The 14,552-nt window shown below is 38.7% G+C and overlaps 1 protein-coding gene across 1 annotated transcript; it reads right to left on the bottom strand.

The window, feature by feature from the left end:
- Positions 1-284: 284 nt before the first annotated feature.
- On the bottom strand, positions 285-911 carry LOC104093055 (agamous-like MADS-box protein AGL62). Its single transcript, XM_009598776.3, has one exon. It carries the CDS (start codon positions 909-911, stop codon positions 285-287), a length of 627 nt encoding a protein of 208 aa, XP_009597071.3.
- Between the last annotated feature and the right edge of the window lie 13,641 nt (positions 912-14,552).

Genomic DNA, 14,552 nt, shown 5'->3' with positions numbered 1-14,552 from the left:
CCGAGCCGGGTTAGTTACTTACTGATTTGGTAGTTAACGAATTTGTTTATATAGTCAGGTTACCTAAAAGATAATTATAAAGGTAACTGTCTATAATTAGGATACGGAAGAAACATTATGCTATATTAATATCATTTAATAATGAAACGTCTATTGAGATCAGCCAACATCTTGTTGTTGCTTAATTGCAATACACAAACTGATAAATAAAAAACTTATACCAAAGGCCACCAGTGAGGTGCCGGCTAGATTAACTTAACCAAAATAAAAGAAGGGGGGAAATACTAAAAGAATCCATGATCATAATCCAAGGTATGGTTATGAGTGTAATTTGATGCATACATAAATGGCTTGATGTCATAGTTATCAAAAATCCCAACACCATTTGCAATGAAAGAGGAACAAATACTATTCTGATGAGTGGTTACATTCTTGTTCAAGTCTTCCATTGAATCCTTTAAATGCTCAAGCTCATGTAAAGCAAGTTTACTTATAGGGGCTTCCCACCAATATTCGTTTTGCCTAGTTTTCCTCATTTGATCAAGTGTTTCTCCCTTTTTCTTCTCAACTTCAAGCTGAGCAAGAATTTGAGTGAGTTTCAAGTTGAGGTCAAGGACATTGACATGTCGTTGACCCTCGACGAAATGAAGTCGATTGGAGATTATTGAATGAGGATTTCTTGAAAGAAACCTATCAATAATGGACTCAACATTAGGGTGGCTAAAAGAGTAAACGTTTTTCGCAGGGGAGAAAACTATAATGGCGATTTCAACTCCACACAGTGTACATAATTCACTAGCTTTCTTGAAAAGTCCTGAACGGCGTTTGGAGAAGGTAACTTGGAGGTGATTCTTCATCTCTATTTTTGCAATTTTTATCTTTTTCCTTCCCATGCTAGGCTGTTTTGCCATGTCTAGAACTATAAAAACAAAGACAATTGTTCTTACAAAAGAATGCAAGAGACCAATTGTGTGGATTGAGTGTAAACATGTACTACTATTTAAAGAGGGTTTGGAGTTGAATCAAGTTTTTGCTACTGTGTGTTTTTTTACATAACTCATTTATGTATTGGTTTGGGAGTTATAATATCTTAGCGTCTTAACGCATGGATAAAGGGAAACTGAATGCACCTTAGTTGGCATATTATCATGTAATAATCAATATTCCTCATAGAAGTCAACAATATATTACAAATATTTTCCTCATATGAGTCAATAATTTATTCAGTATATCCCATAATCAATACTTACAGCTTGAGCATTTGTATTTAGCAATTGTCAACCCTTTTATTAGTTGCTCCTAATGGAGCTAGTGAGGTTGATGATGATAATCAAGAGGAGTGAATAACCTCTCAAAATAAATGATTATTGTTTACCTGCAAAACGGTACAGTTGAATTAGTTCGTGGTTTTTAGATCAGTGATTTAATTTGATCCAAAAAGTAACGAAATAACTGATGAAATATAAAGTATTTAGCCTTATAATGCAGATGAAATGACAGAGCTGACGAGTTCGGGAACAGGGTTTCCGGGCACAATAATGATGAGATCAAAAAGTGAGAAAGCAGAATGGTATTTAAATTCTGTATAGAATGTAGTACAAGTTAGACAGAAAATTCATGTCACTTACAATGATCATTGATCTTATTATTTATAGCTATGAAGAAGGTACTAGGGCCGTGCCCTTCTTTAATGTCAATTATGAGGAGCATTGATGGAGACGTAACGGTGAACATAAATGCCAAATTCTCTGTAACGGGCCGTTGCTCTTAATGTTGTGGAATATTCCTCATTGAATGCTACAGGACACAGAGTATACAATGCCTTCATGATCGTTATCTTTTCCGGTAACATACGGGATAACTGCGTCCGATTTTTCATCCTTCCGACTTAGGTTCCACGTGTCCTTTTCTTGGGCGGCCACGTACCATAACATATTTTACCTAATACAATTATAACGTGAGAAAGAGAGAAAACGTTCCCCTAACATTAGATACATATGATTAGTTATAAATCATTTATTCCAGTAATGAGTTGCAACATAAAGCCAAGCTAGTAAATTCTTATAGTTGGATAATAATTATGATGTCATAATTAAACACTAATTAGGTGAATAATTGTAGGTATTGATGGATGCTAATCATATAATTTACACAAAATAGAGATAAAAATGTTAAGAAAGTGTAGAAATTTGTCTTGGAAGGAAATTGGTGGAGATGAATTCGACAGTGTAAAAATTCTACATTATTCAATTCTAACTTGGCCAATGTCCTTCTCTTTAGACTAATTCTAAATTTAGTCATTCCTGCTCTGTCCATATTATCTTCTATATTACCAAATTAAGCTTATTATGGGAAAATATTTGTTAGTATATGTTATTATTATTAATTTATATTATATATATATATATATAACTTTTTTTTGACTTTCACATTTATTTTATTTTGCTATATTGAGAATATGAGTTGAACTTAAAGAAAGAAGTAAAAATTCTTATAATTGATCCAAACAAGCTCTAAGCCGTTGTTGATGTTATTATAGTTTGATGGGGGAACAAATTTTTAAAATGTAAAGAATAAAGAAGACTTTTGAATATTACAGTTTTATAATAAATATGTGTATAATACAAAAAATTTCCTTCGAATTTTTTGATTTTAAACATGTTATGTCATTCTATAAGGGAACTTCGCAAGCTGTAATTGTTGATATTAAAAATTTACTAATATAAAATTAGGTATTCTTTTTTACATAGACTAAAATAGAAAATAAGACATAAAACTAAATGTAACAGACAGAGTAAAAATATTTATTAAATAATATTTAGAAATAGTAATAAACATATTCTCTTTGAGAATAAGTAGGCAGCAAGTCAACATGTGTGCTTGGGATTGAAAGGGTAAACTAGTCATTTTAGTTCAAATGGAAGAATATGATTGCTTAAAAACGAATCTTACTGTAGCTTAGCTATAACATTTTGAACTCCTTGACTAAACTACCCTTAGGCTTATGTCATTAACCATCACCACACACTTATTCACCCAACAACTTTATGCTGCCCAATTTTGTTTCTGGGTCCCACGTTCGAACCCCGCCCACATTTTTGCCCTTTTAGATTTGGTGTAACTTTTGTTTCCAATTAATTAAATGACTATTTTCTTCAGCGTGAACTTTATTTTTAAATGGATAAAAAAGGCGAACGACATTTCGCTAAGCACTTTCGTGCTTTTAATATAGTATTTTTAAAGGGGTAAAAAAGGCGAACGATATTTTGCTAAAGATTGTCGTCTTTTTAATATAATATAGATAGATATATGTGACTTGAATATGAAAAACAAAAGATTTAAAATATAAAAAACCCAATGTAACTTTAATAAAAAGACCATAACACTTCGTACCAAGAGAAACTTGAATAAGATGAAAAAGTGATGTTATGACAAAATTGCATCTAAAAGTATAAACTCAATTGTCTTCTCTTGTTAGTGATTTTCAATCCAAACGAATTTAAGACCAATTATTGTAATACAAAATCGTCTAGGATGAATAAATATTATATATATATATATATATATATATATTTCAGGAAAAACTTCACAGAAGCTAACAACTCAAGATGAGTACGAATTTATATAAGTATGATCATGAATCTATTGACAAGAGAAGGAAGCTTTGGAAGAAAATCATGGAACCCAGGCATCTTGTCAAAAATATCGAAATATGTTAACCAAAATTAAAGATTACCTTTCCAAAATTATTCCATAATTACAGTTAGGGATGTTTGTCTATTTGTGCGGTACACTATTTAGATATTTTAGTTCGATATTCGATTTCTTAAAATGTTATACCAATGCTATACCTAATTAAACTCGATATGATTCGGTTTCAAATTATAACTGTCATAAACTACACTTCCAACTCAAACAGTGCCTTACGCGCTCTTCACCTTCCTCGAAAACTCTCATCACAGAAATAGCAATGAAGGATTTTACATCCCCTGAATCTGATCAACAACCTTCAACATCAAGGAATATAATACAACATCAGATTTTAGGCCTCACTCCTTCCACTGATCAACAAACCATCCCATTCTCAGGTTTGTAATAATATTTGAAAATATTTTTAGTCTCTGAAATGAAGGCCTGGCGAAACTAGTAAAGTTACTGTCATGTGGTCAGGAGGTCACAGGTTCGACCCGCAGAAATAATCTCTTGAAGAAATCTAGGGTAAGATTGTAGTCTGGCCCTTCTCCGGACCTGGCATTTTTTTTTAAGTTTCTATCTGGGCTTTCCTTGCGCCTGGTTTCCATCAGAAACAACATCCCTATATGCACAAGATGAGAGTCTACACATATACTACCCTTCCCATAACTCACTTGTGGGATCACACTGGATATATTGTTATTGTATTTTCAGTTTCTATCCTAGAAAAAGCGCAAAATTTTCACTCTCTTTATTTGTTTTGTTTTTATAGTTGGTTACATGGCCCCTCATATTGGTCGTCATTTTCAAGACTCTATTAGCAATGCCCATGAGTCAATATTGAGGGAAGAGATAGAGAAGGAGTGTATTAGGAAAGAGATTATTGCAGAAGAGGTTGCTCGAAGGCGCGTGTTGGAGTTGGAAGTAAGAAGAGAGCTAACGGAAACATCATCTCTACCTCCACAAGGTAGGGGTAGGTAACGTCTGCGTATATATTACCCTCCCAGACCCCACACTGTGAGAATACATTGGATATGTTATTGTATCCGTCGAATTCTCACCCTCAATTTATTTTTTGTTTTTATAGTTGGTTACATGGGCTCTCATATCTGTCAGTCGTCGTCATTCAATTATTTTCAAGATTCTACTAGCAATGCGTGTGAGGAAATATTGAGGAAAGAGATAGAGGAGCGTATTTGTGATGACCCATAAGGTCATCTTATGTTTTAGAACTCAAATCTGCGCTCTTAAGCCTTAAAAATCTCATTTTACCCTCCTCGATTTGCGTGTGCAGTCCGGAGCAGGTTTTCGGAAAAGCTTTTATGTTGACAACTAATGAAAATAAGAATGTTTTTCTTAAAAATTAATTTTAGTTGATTTCGGTCAATATTTTTGGTAAGTGGGTCTGGATCCGTATTTTGACAGTCCCGGTGGATCCGTATCGAATTATGGGACCTGGGCGTTTTCTCGGAATCGCATTCGGAGGTCCCTAACTCAAGTTATGAATTTTGGATAAAAATTAAATGTTTGAAAATTAATTATTTTTAAGAATTGATTGATGTTTGGCATTGTTAGTACCGGATCTGTATTTTGGTTCCGGAGCCCGGTATAGGTTCATTATGATATTTAAGACATGTCTGAGAAATTTGGTGAGAAACGGAGTTGATTTGACGTGATTCGGACCTTCGGTTGAGAAAATAGAAATTTTAAAGTGTTCTTGAGAATTTCATTTGATTTGGTGCTAAATCTGTAGTTCTAGGTGTTATTTTGGCGATTTGATTGCGCGAGCAAGTTCATATGATATTATTATACTTGTGTGCATGTTTGGTTTGGAGTCCCGAGGGCTCGGGTGAGTTTAGGATAGGTCACGGGATGTTTTGGACTTTGGAAATCTGGTATTTTGCTGCAGGAGGTGTTCTGACATGTCTTTCTTCGCGTTTGCGAAGGTACTCTCGCGAACGTGAAGAGTAAACTGGGCAGCTGAGGATTCCTTCTTCGCGAACACGAAGGCTTGGTCGCGAACGCGAAGCGATGGGGGCATTACCCTTCGCGAATGTGACAGGCCCATCGTGAACGCGTAGTGTTAGGCACTGGGGAGGGGCAGACAACTTTTTCTTCATCGCGAACACAAACAATGACTCACGAACGCGAAGACCAGAGAAGGGTAGCCTACGCAAACGCGAGCACTACCTCACGAACGCGAAGGATTGGCAGCCCATACACTTTGCGAACGTGACAGTGCTCTCGCGAACGCGATGAACACTGTCACCCAGCACTTAACAGAACACAAAAACTCATTTTTCTCAAAAACCAAACTATGAGAGGTGATTTTTCAAGAGTCATTTCTTCCCTAAACTGTTGGTAAGTAATTCTAAACCATTTTCTTTCGATTACCCATTACATTTCTTGAATTTTCAACCTAAAATCTAGAGTTTTCATGGTAGAATTAAGGCTTAGGGTAGAAACTAGGGATTTTGAAAATTTAGAGATTTAGACCTCAATTTGAGGTCGGATTCCAAAACCAATTATATATACGGGATCGGGGATGAATGGGTAAATGGATTTTGGTCCGAACCTCGGGTTTTGTCCAAGCAGGCCTGGGGTCGATTTTTTCGACTTTTTGGAGGAAAATTTGGGAAGTTTAATTTATGCAATATAATTGATTCCTTTAGTAATATTTGATATTATTGAGTCATTTTTGAAAAGATACGAGTGGTTTGATGGTGAATTCCAAAGGAAAAGCTGTGATTGAGAATTAAGTGGCCTTCGGAGCGAGGTAAGTGTTGTGTCTAACCCTAACTTGAGAGAATTAGGAACCTTAGATTACTTGCTAAGTGAAATTCATATGAGCGGCGTATATGTGAGGTGACGAGTACTTATGCGCCACCAATTTACCTGTTTTCTATGTTTCTCGGCTTTTCTTATATTGTCTCATTCATATGCCAAATTGCTACATGTTATACTAGTGTTGTTCAATTTATCGTTCTTATCATGTTTACAGATTTTTTGGTGATAATTGAGTTTTTATTTCAAAGTTGAGATCGATATTATGGAACCAAATGTTGAAGTAAGGTTTGTACTTGTTATTCTATCTCCCTGTTGTTATTTATGCATTGCATTATAGTAAGGGAGAGTGTTAATGCACGAAGGGTGATGCCGTGCCATATTGTGAGTGTTAATGCACGAAGGGTGATTCTGTGCCATATTGTGAGTGTTAATGCACGAAGGGTGATGTCGTGCCATATTGTGAGTGTTAAGGCACGAAGGGTGATGTTGTGCCATATTGTGAGTGTTAATGCACGAAGGGTGATGCCGTGCCATATTGTGAGTGTTAATGCACGAAGGGTGATGCCGTGCCATGATATGAGAGTTAATGCACGAAGGGTGATGCCGTGTTGTTTATATTAATTTTATGGTGAGATTGAGAGTAAAAGCACGAAGGGTGATGTCGTGCATTTTTGCTTACTGTATTCACTATTCCTGTTGATTCATGGTATTTTGACTGCTCCGGTTATCATTCTGTTATAGTTCTTTATCTTGCATTCCCCTCAGCATGTTCCCCTCCCGACATTTCCTGTTTAGTTCTTCATTTCTGTTATTTGCATATACACTGTTAAATTGTACAGGTTGATTTGTAGGTTCCTTGCCTTAGCCTCGTCACTACTTCGTCGAGGTTAGGCTCGACACTTACCAGTACATGGGGTCAGTTGTACTGATACTGCACTCTGCACTTTCTGTGCAGTTTTTGATACCGGATCAGGTTGATCGAGATTTTGCTATTAGTCCGCTGTCCAGAGACTCAAGGTAGATTTGTCGGCGTTCACAGACCTTGAAGTCCCCGTCTATCTTTTTTGTTCTATTGTTTCTTTCATTCAGACAGTTTTATTTCTTTCTGACTATTACTTGTAGCAAATTCTAGAATGCTCGTGAATTATGACTCCAGATTCGGGTGGTAGTAATTGATATAGTTTTATGATATTCCGCACTTATTATATTTCATCTTAGTTAATTATTGTTATTTACTGAATGGAAATAAGGAATTGGTTTAATGATTCTCTAACATTGGCTTGCCTGCCAAGTGAAATGTTAGGCGCCATCACGGTCCCGTCGGTGAAAAATTTCGGGTCGTGACAGTTGGTATCAGAGCACTAGGTTACATAGGTCTCACGAGTCACGAGCAAACTTAGAAGAGTCTGAAGGATCGGTACGGAGACGTCTGTACTTATCTCTCAGAGGCTATGAAGTTTAAGAACAATATCACTTCTTTCATTCCTTATCGTGCGGCATTGATTTTTGCTTGAAAACTATATCTCGTATTCCTTTGTATCCACTCTTGTATGACATTGCGCACTCGATATCAGTTGTGCGTCGATGGTTCGTGATGCCGTAGTTGAACTACGAGGGAGCCAGAGATGCTCAAACAATGCCTCAACGTGTGATTCTGACTGAAGATGCAGACGTATAAAGAGATCATCCAGTGAATAATGTGGAGGGTGCAACGTACCTTGGTATCTGGTTGATTTATACGAGTTGTGGAGGTTAATATTGTGGACCATCGGACGTGGTGAACTATGACTTCGCGCCGAGTGGGGGAGTCCACTATCAATGAATGGATTGCGAGTCATGTGTCATATCAGTTTTGGCTGGAAATGTATATATGTGGTACTGAAAGGTTCTCCCAAAAAAAATTACATGTGTTTAAGGCTTGAGATTTTGTAGAGGATAAGATTGGGACTTGCGGTATGTCTGCCTACTTAATAATCCTATACTTCAGTATCAAAGGAGTTATAGAAACAACTTTAAATCTATAGAATGTCTACTCAGTATGGACGTCATGGTTGCGGATTTCGGAGTGCTTCGGAGGAAGTACAGTGGTTGACGAGATTCTGGACTATGTGGTTCGTGCCAAGATTTGCCTGTATGTATCTCTACTTATATGATCGTTGTGTATAAATGGGGGTGAGGGTTACCCCAAAGAAGAATCGAAGAGTATGTTAAGAAATAGGTCAGCTCGACAGTGTTGAGTCAGCATAACAAAAGAAGAAATTGGCCTTGGGAGAAATAATTCTCCACAGGTGTCCGTGGCAAGCCTATGAAGAGGGCAGACCAGTCAATACAACACCGCCCACTTGGCTCGGTTCTCAGAAATGCTTTTGAAAGAGTTTGTTTCCCGGACTCTCCATAATGCATGACGCATAGGGTTTGAACGATTGCGTCAGGTCACCGTGACGGTGTCATAATATGCCATCGGGTTCAATAAGTTAGCCCGTCATATTCCTACTTTGCTTCCTACAGCCAGATAACGAGTCCACAGACTCATTAAAGGACTTAATTATGATCGTAAAATTTTGTATGACTCGGGAGCTACAAGCTGATACTTCATTTCCACTAGCGGTAGAAATTTCCAAGATATTAGAACGTGTTTGGGGTGAGGAAAAAAGGAAACTAAGGAGACCAAGACATCTCGAGGTTCTGGGGGATTCAGTGGATTCTACTCTGCGAGTATAAATCATTAGGGCAGGGGCTCGAGTAGTCGGCCAGCCCAGTTCGCACATTGGATTAATCGAGGTGCTCAAGTAAGTTCTTTTAATGCACCACTGACGTAAGTGTCCTACAGTGGTTATTCTAATCATCTAGCACAGACTTAGTATGAGAAGCCAAACCCGCAAATGGGATATTATGAATGCGGTGATACTAGGCACATCATGAGAAAATTGTCCCAAACTTGGGAGAGGCATATTTCATCAAAGCACTCAGACTACGTGCCCCATTGCAGTTACTACACCACCCACACAACCAGTTAAGGGTAGAGGACAGGCGGGTATAAGGCGTCCTAGAGGTGGAGACCCAAACGTTGTTATATTGTTTTATGGTATGGTGGAGGTCGTTACATCAGATGGTGTCGTTATAGGTACGACCTCGATTTAAAATAAAGAAATAATTTCCTTAACTTTATTCGGTTCTGAGTATCAAGAAGAGTCCTCCTATTGTGCGCCAATTATGAGAAAGCTTCGTAATTCTATAATCTACTTATGTGTTTACTCCTGTTGGGAGATTCTATGGAGCTAACTACGTCTAGCATTCCATGTTGGTCACTGATAAGAGCTGTGAGGTTAAATGTGGCTTTCTGTTACTCATTTCGGTAAGTTTTGATGTAATTTACGGATAATTAATTACAAATTGTGAATTATATGCCCTACCGGTGTGGGGTTCATTATGTGTTGTGATTTTGTTTAACGAAAGTTATTTAAAAAGAGAAAATGGAAAGTTTTGATTGGCAAGATGTGCATATTACTTGTGATTCAGAACTGAGGCTGAGGTCCTCGTATTTTAAAATTAATTGATATGTTTAAACCGGGCTATGAGCTGCGGTGGAAGTTATATAAGGACGAGATCCTTGTGATAAAAATTCTTGTGTTTAAATTCTTCCTTGTGAAATTAAACTTGTACGATAGTACTAATAGGGAGTCATGCCGGCTAGGCTTATTTAAAAATATTTGTATGAAATTCTCTGTGCATACTTGCCAAATTCGTGTTGTAATATTGAGTTGTAACCTACGAGGTAGGTGCCCGCCTAGGTGGCGTTAAAAGTGACTCGTTAATTCGGGAAAATAATTATGAGGTCTTCATGCCTCGCATCTCGTTATTAGTATTGTGAAGGTTTGAAACGAGATTTTTGTTAACATGAAATTAATTGATGAGTCTGTAATTGATTATGAACAACTATTAAGACCAGATTGACCCAGAAGGGTGCCCCATTTAGATGGTTAGACGAGTGTGAGATGAGCTTTTAGAAGCTCAAGACGGCTTTGACTACAACGCTAGTGTTGGTATTACCCACAGGTTCAGGATCGTATATGGTATATTGTGACGCCTCTCACATTGGGCTTGGTGCAGTATTAATGCAAGATGGAAAGGTAATTACATATGCGTCGCGGCAATTGAAAGTTCACGAGAAGAATTATCATGTTCATGACTTAGAACTGTTAACCATTGTTCATGCGCTGAAGATTTGGAGGAATTACCTCTACGGTGTCTCATGTGAGGTGTTTTCTGATCATCGGTGCCTTCAGTACCTGTTCAAACAAAAAGATCTTAATTTTAGGCAGAGAAGATGGTTGGAGTTGTTGAAAGACTATGATATCACCATTTTGTATCACCCTGAAAAGGCCAATGTGGTGGCCGATGCTTTGAGTAGAAAGGCTGTGAGTATGGGCAGTCTTGCGTATATTCCGGTTGGTGAGAGGCCATTAGCTGCATATGTTTAGATTTTGGCTAACCAATTCATGAGGTTAGATATTTCAGAACCCAGTCGAGTTCTAGCTTGCACAGTCGCTCGGTCTTCTTTATATGAGCGCATCAGAAAGAGGCAGCACGATGATTTTCGTTTACTTGTCCTTAAGGACACGGTGCGGCACGGTGATGCCAAACAAGTTGCTGTGGGGGACGATGGAATTCTGCGAATGCAGGGTCGTATTTGTGTGCCTAATGTGGATGGGCTTCATGAATTAAATCTTGAAGAGGCACACAATTCTAGGTATTCTATTCATCCAGGTATCGCCAAAATGTATCAAGATTTGCGGCAACATTATTGGTGGAGGAGAATGAAAAAGGATATAGTTGCATATGTAGCTCGGTGTCTGAATTGTCAGCAAGTTTAGTACGAGCATCAGAGACCTGGTAGGTTGCTTCAGAAGTTAGAAATTCCTGAATGGAAATGGGAGCGTATCACTATGGATTTTGTTGTTGGACTCCCACGGACTCAGAGAAAATTTGATGCAGTTTGGGGTCATTGTGGACAGGTTGACCAAGTCAGCACATTTCATTCCAGTGGCGCTACATATTCTTCAGAAAGGTTAGCTAAAATTTACATTCGTGAGATTGTCCGCCTTCACGGGGTGCCCGTGTCTATTATTTCAGATCGAGGTACACAGTTTACCTCGCACTTTTGGAGGGAAGCACAACGTGAGTTGGGTACGCGGGTTGAGTTGAGCACAGCATTCCATCCTCAGACGGACGGGCAGTCCGAGCGTACTATTCAGATCTTGGAGTATATGCCCAGCGCCTGTGTTATTGACTTTGGAGGTTCTTGGGATCAGTTCTTGTTGTTAGCGAAATTTGCCTACAATAACAGCTACCAGTCGAGCATTCAGATGGCTCCATATGAGGCATTATACGGAAGGCGATGTCGATCGCTAGTTGGCTGGTTTGAACCGGAAGAGGCTCGGTTATTAGGTACCGATTTGGTACAAGATGCCTTGGATAAGGTCAAGATTGTTCAGGATCGACTTCGCACAGCTCAGTCTAGGCTAAGAACTATGCCGACCGTAAAGTTCGTGATATTGCATTCATGGTTGGAGAAAGAATATTGCTTCGGGTATCGCCCATGAAGGGTGTTATGAGAGTTGGGAAGAAGGGCAAGTTGAGTCCTAGGTATATCGGGCCATTTGGGATCCTCGAGAGAGTGGGGGAGGTAGCTTATAGACTTGCGTTGCCTCCAGGGTTATCCTCAGTTCATCCGGTATTCCATGTGTCTATGCTCCGAAAATATCATGGTGACCCGTCCCACGTGTTAGATTTCAGCTCTGTCCAGTTGGACAAGGATTTGACTTACGAGGAGGAACCGGTGGCAATTCTAGCCCGGCAAGTTCGCCAGCGGACATCAAAGAGTTATCTTTCAGTTCGAGTGCAGTGGAGAGGTCATCATATCGAGGTAGCTGCTTGGGAGTCCGAGTACGATATGCGGAGTAGATATCCCCACCTTTTCACCAACTCAGGTACTTTTCTATGTCCGTTCGAGGATGAACGATTATTTTAGAGGTGGAGATTGTGATGACTCAAAAGGTCATCTTATATTTTAGAACTCGAATATGCGCTCTTAAGCCTTAAAAATCTCATTTTTACCCTCCTCGATTTGCATGCGCAGTCCAGGCAGGTTTCCGAAAAAGTTTTTTTGTTGAAAACTAATGAAAATAAGAATTTTGCCTTAAAAGTTGATTTTAGTTGACTTCGGTCAACATTTTTGGTAAACGGGTCTGGATCTGTGTTTTGACGGTCCCGGTGGGACCTGGGCGTATGGCCGGAATCGAATTCGGAGGTCCCTAGCTCAAGTTATGAATTTTTGATAAAAATTCAAAGTCTGAAAATTAATTATTTTTAAGAATTAATTGATGTTTGGAATTGTTAGTACAGGATCCTTATTTTGGTTCCAGAGTCCGGTACAGGTTTATTATGATATTTAAGACCTGTCTGAGAAATTTGGTGAGAAACGGAGTTGATTTGACGTGATTCGGACCTTCGATTGAGAAAATAGAAATTTTAAAGTGTTCATGAGAATTTCATTTGATTTGGTGCTAAATCCAAAGTTCTAGGTGTTATATTGGCAATTTGATCGCGCGAGGCAAGTTCGTATGATGTTTTTAGACTTGTGTGCATGTTTGGTTTGGAGCCCCGAGGGCTTGGGTGAGTTTCGGATAGGTCACGGGATATTTTGGACTTTGGAAATCTAGTATTTTGCTACAGCAGGTGTTCTGGCATGTCCTTCTTCGCGTTCGCGAAGGTACTCTCGCGAACACGAAGAGTAAACTGGGCAGCTGAAGATTCCTTCTTCGTGAACGCGAAGGCTTGGTCGCGAACGCGAAGCGATGGGGGCGTTACCCTTCGCGAACGCGTCATGCCCATCACGAACGCGTAGTGTTAGCCACTGGGGAGGGGCAGACAGCTTTTTCTTCATCGCGAACGCGAACAATGACTCGAGAACGCGAAGATCAGGGAAGGGTATCCTACGTGAACGCGAGCACTGCCTCGCGAACGCGAGCACTACCTCGCGAGCGCGAGCACTGCCTCGCAAACGTGAAGGCTTGGCAGCCCATACACTTCGCGAACGCGACAGTGCTCTCATGAACGCGATGAACACTGTCGCCCAGCACTTAACAGAACCCAAAAACGGGATTTTAGCCAAAAACTCATTTTTCTCAAAAACCAAACGGTGAGAGGCGATTTTTCAAGAGATATTTCTTCCCCAAACTGATGGTAAGTAATTCTAAACCATTTTTTTCAATTACCCATTACATTTCTTGAATTTTCAACCTAAAATCTAGAGTTTTCATGGTAGAATTAGGGGTTAGGGTAGAAACTAGGAATTTCGGGAATTTGGGGATTTAGACCTCAATTTGAGGTCGGATTCCAAAACCAATTATATATTCGGGCTCGGGGATGAATGGGTAAATGGATTTTGGTCCGAAACATGAATTTTGACCAAGCGGGCCTGGGGTCGATTTTTTCGACTTTTTGGAGGAAAATTTGGGAAATTTAATTTATGAAATATAATTAATTCCTTTAGCAATATTTGATATTATTGAGTCATTTTTAAAAAGATACGAGTGGTTTGGAGGTGAATTCCAAAGGAAAAGCTGTGATTGAGAATTAAGTGGCCTTCGGAGCGAGGTAAGTATTGTGTCTAACCCTGGCTTGAGAGTATTAGGAACCTTAGATTACTTGCTAAGTGAAATTCATGTGAGCGGCATATATATGAGGTGACGAGCACTTATGCGCCACCAATTTACATGTTTTCCATGTTTCTCTATTTTTCTTATATTGTCTCATTCCTATGCCAAATTGCTACGTGTTATACTAGCGTTGTTCAATTTATTGTTCTTATCATGTTTACGGATTTTCTTGTGATAATTGAGTTTTTATTTCAAAGTTGAGATCGATATTATGGAACCAAATGTTGAAGTAAGGTTTGTACTTGTTATTCTATCTCCATGTTGTTATTTATGCATTGCATTATGGTAAAGGAGAGTGTTAATGCACGAAGAGTGATGTCGTGCCATATTGTGAGTGTTAATGCATGGAGG

The sequence above is a fragment of the Nicotiana tomentosiformis genome, chromosome 10, assembly GCF_000390325.3.
Source record: "Nicotiana tomentosiformis chromosome 10, ASM39032v3, whole genome shotgun sequence".
In the NCBI taxonomy this organism is placed as follows: Eukaryota; Viridiplantae; Streptophyta; class Magnoliopsida; order Solanales; family Solanaceae; genus Nicotiana; species Nicotiana tomentosiformis.
This window is presented reverse-complemented; position numbering and strand designations above follow the sequence as displayed.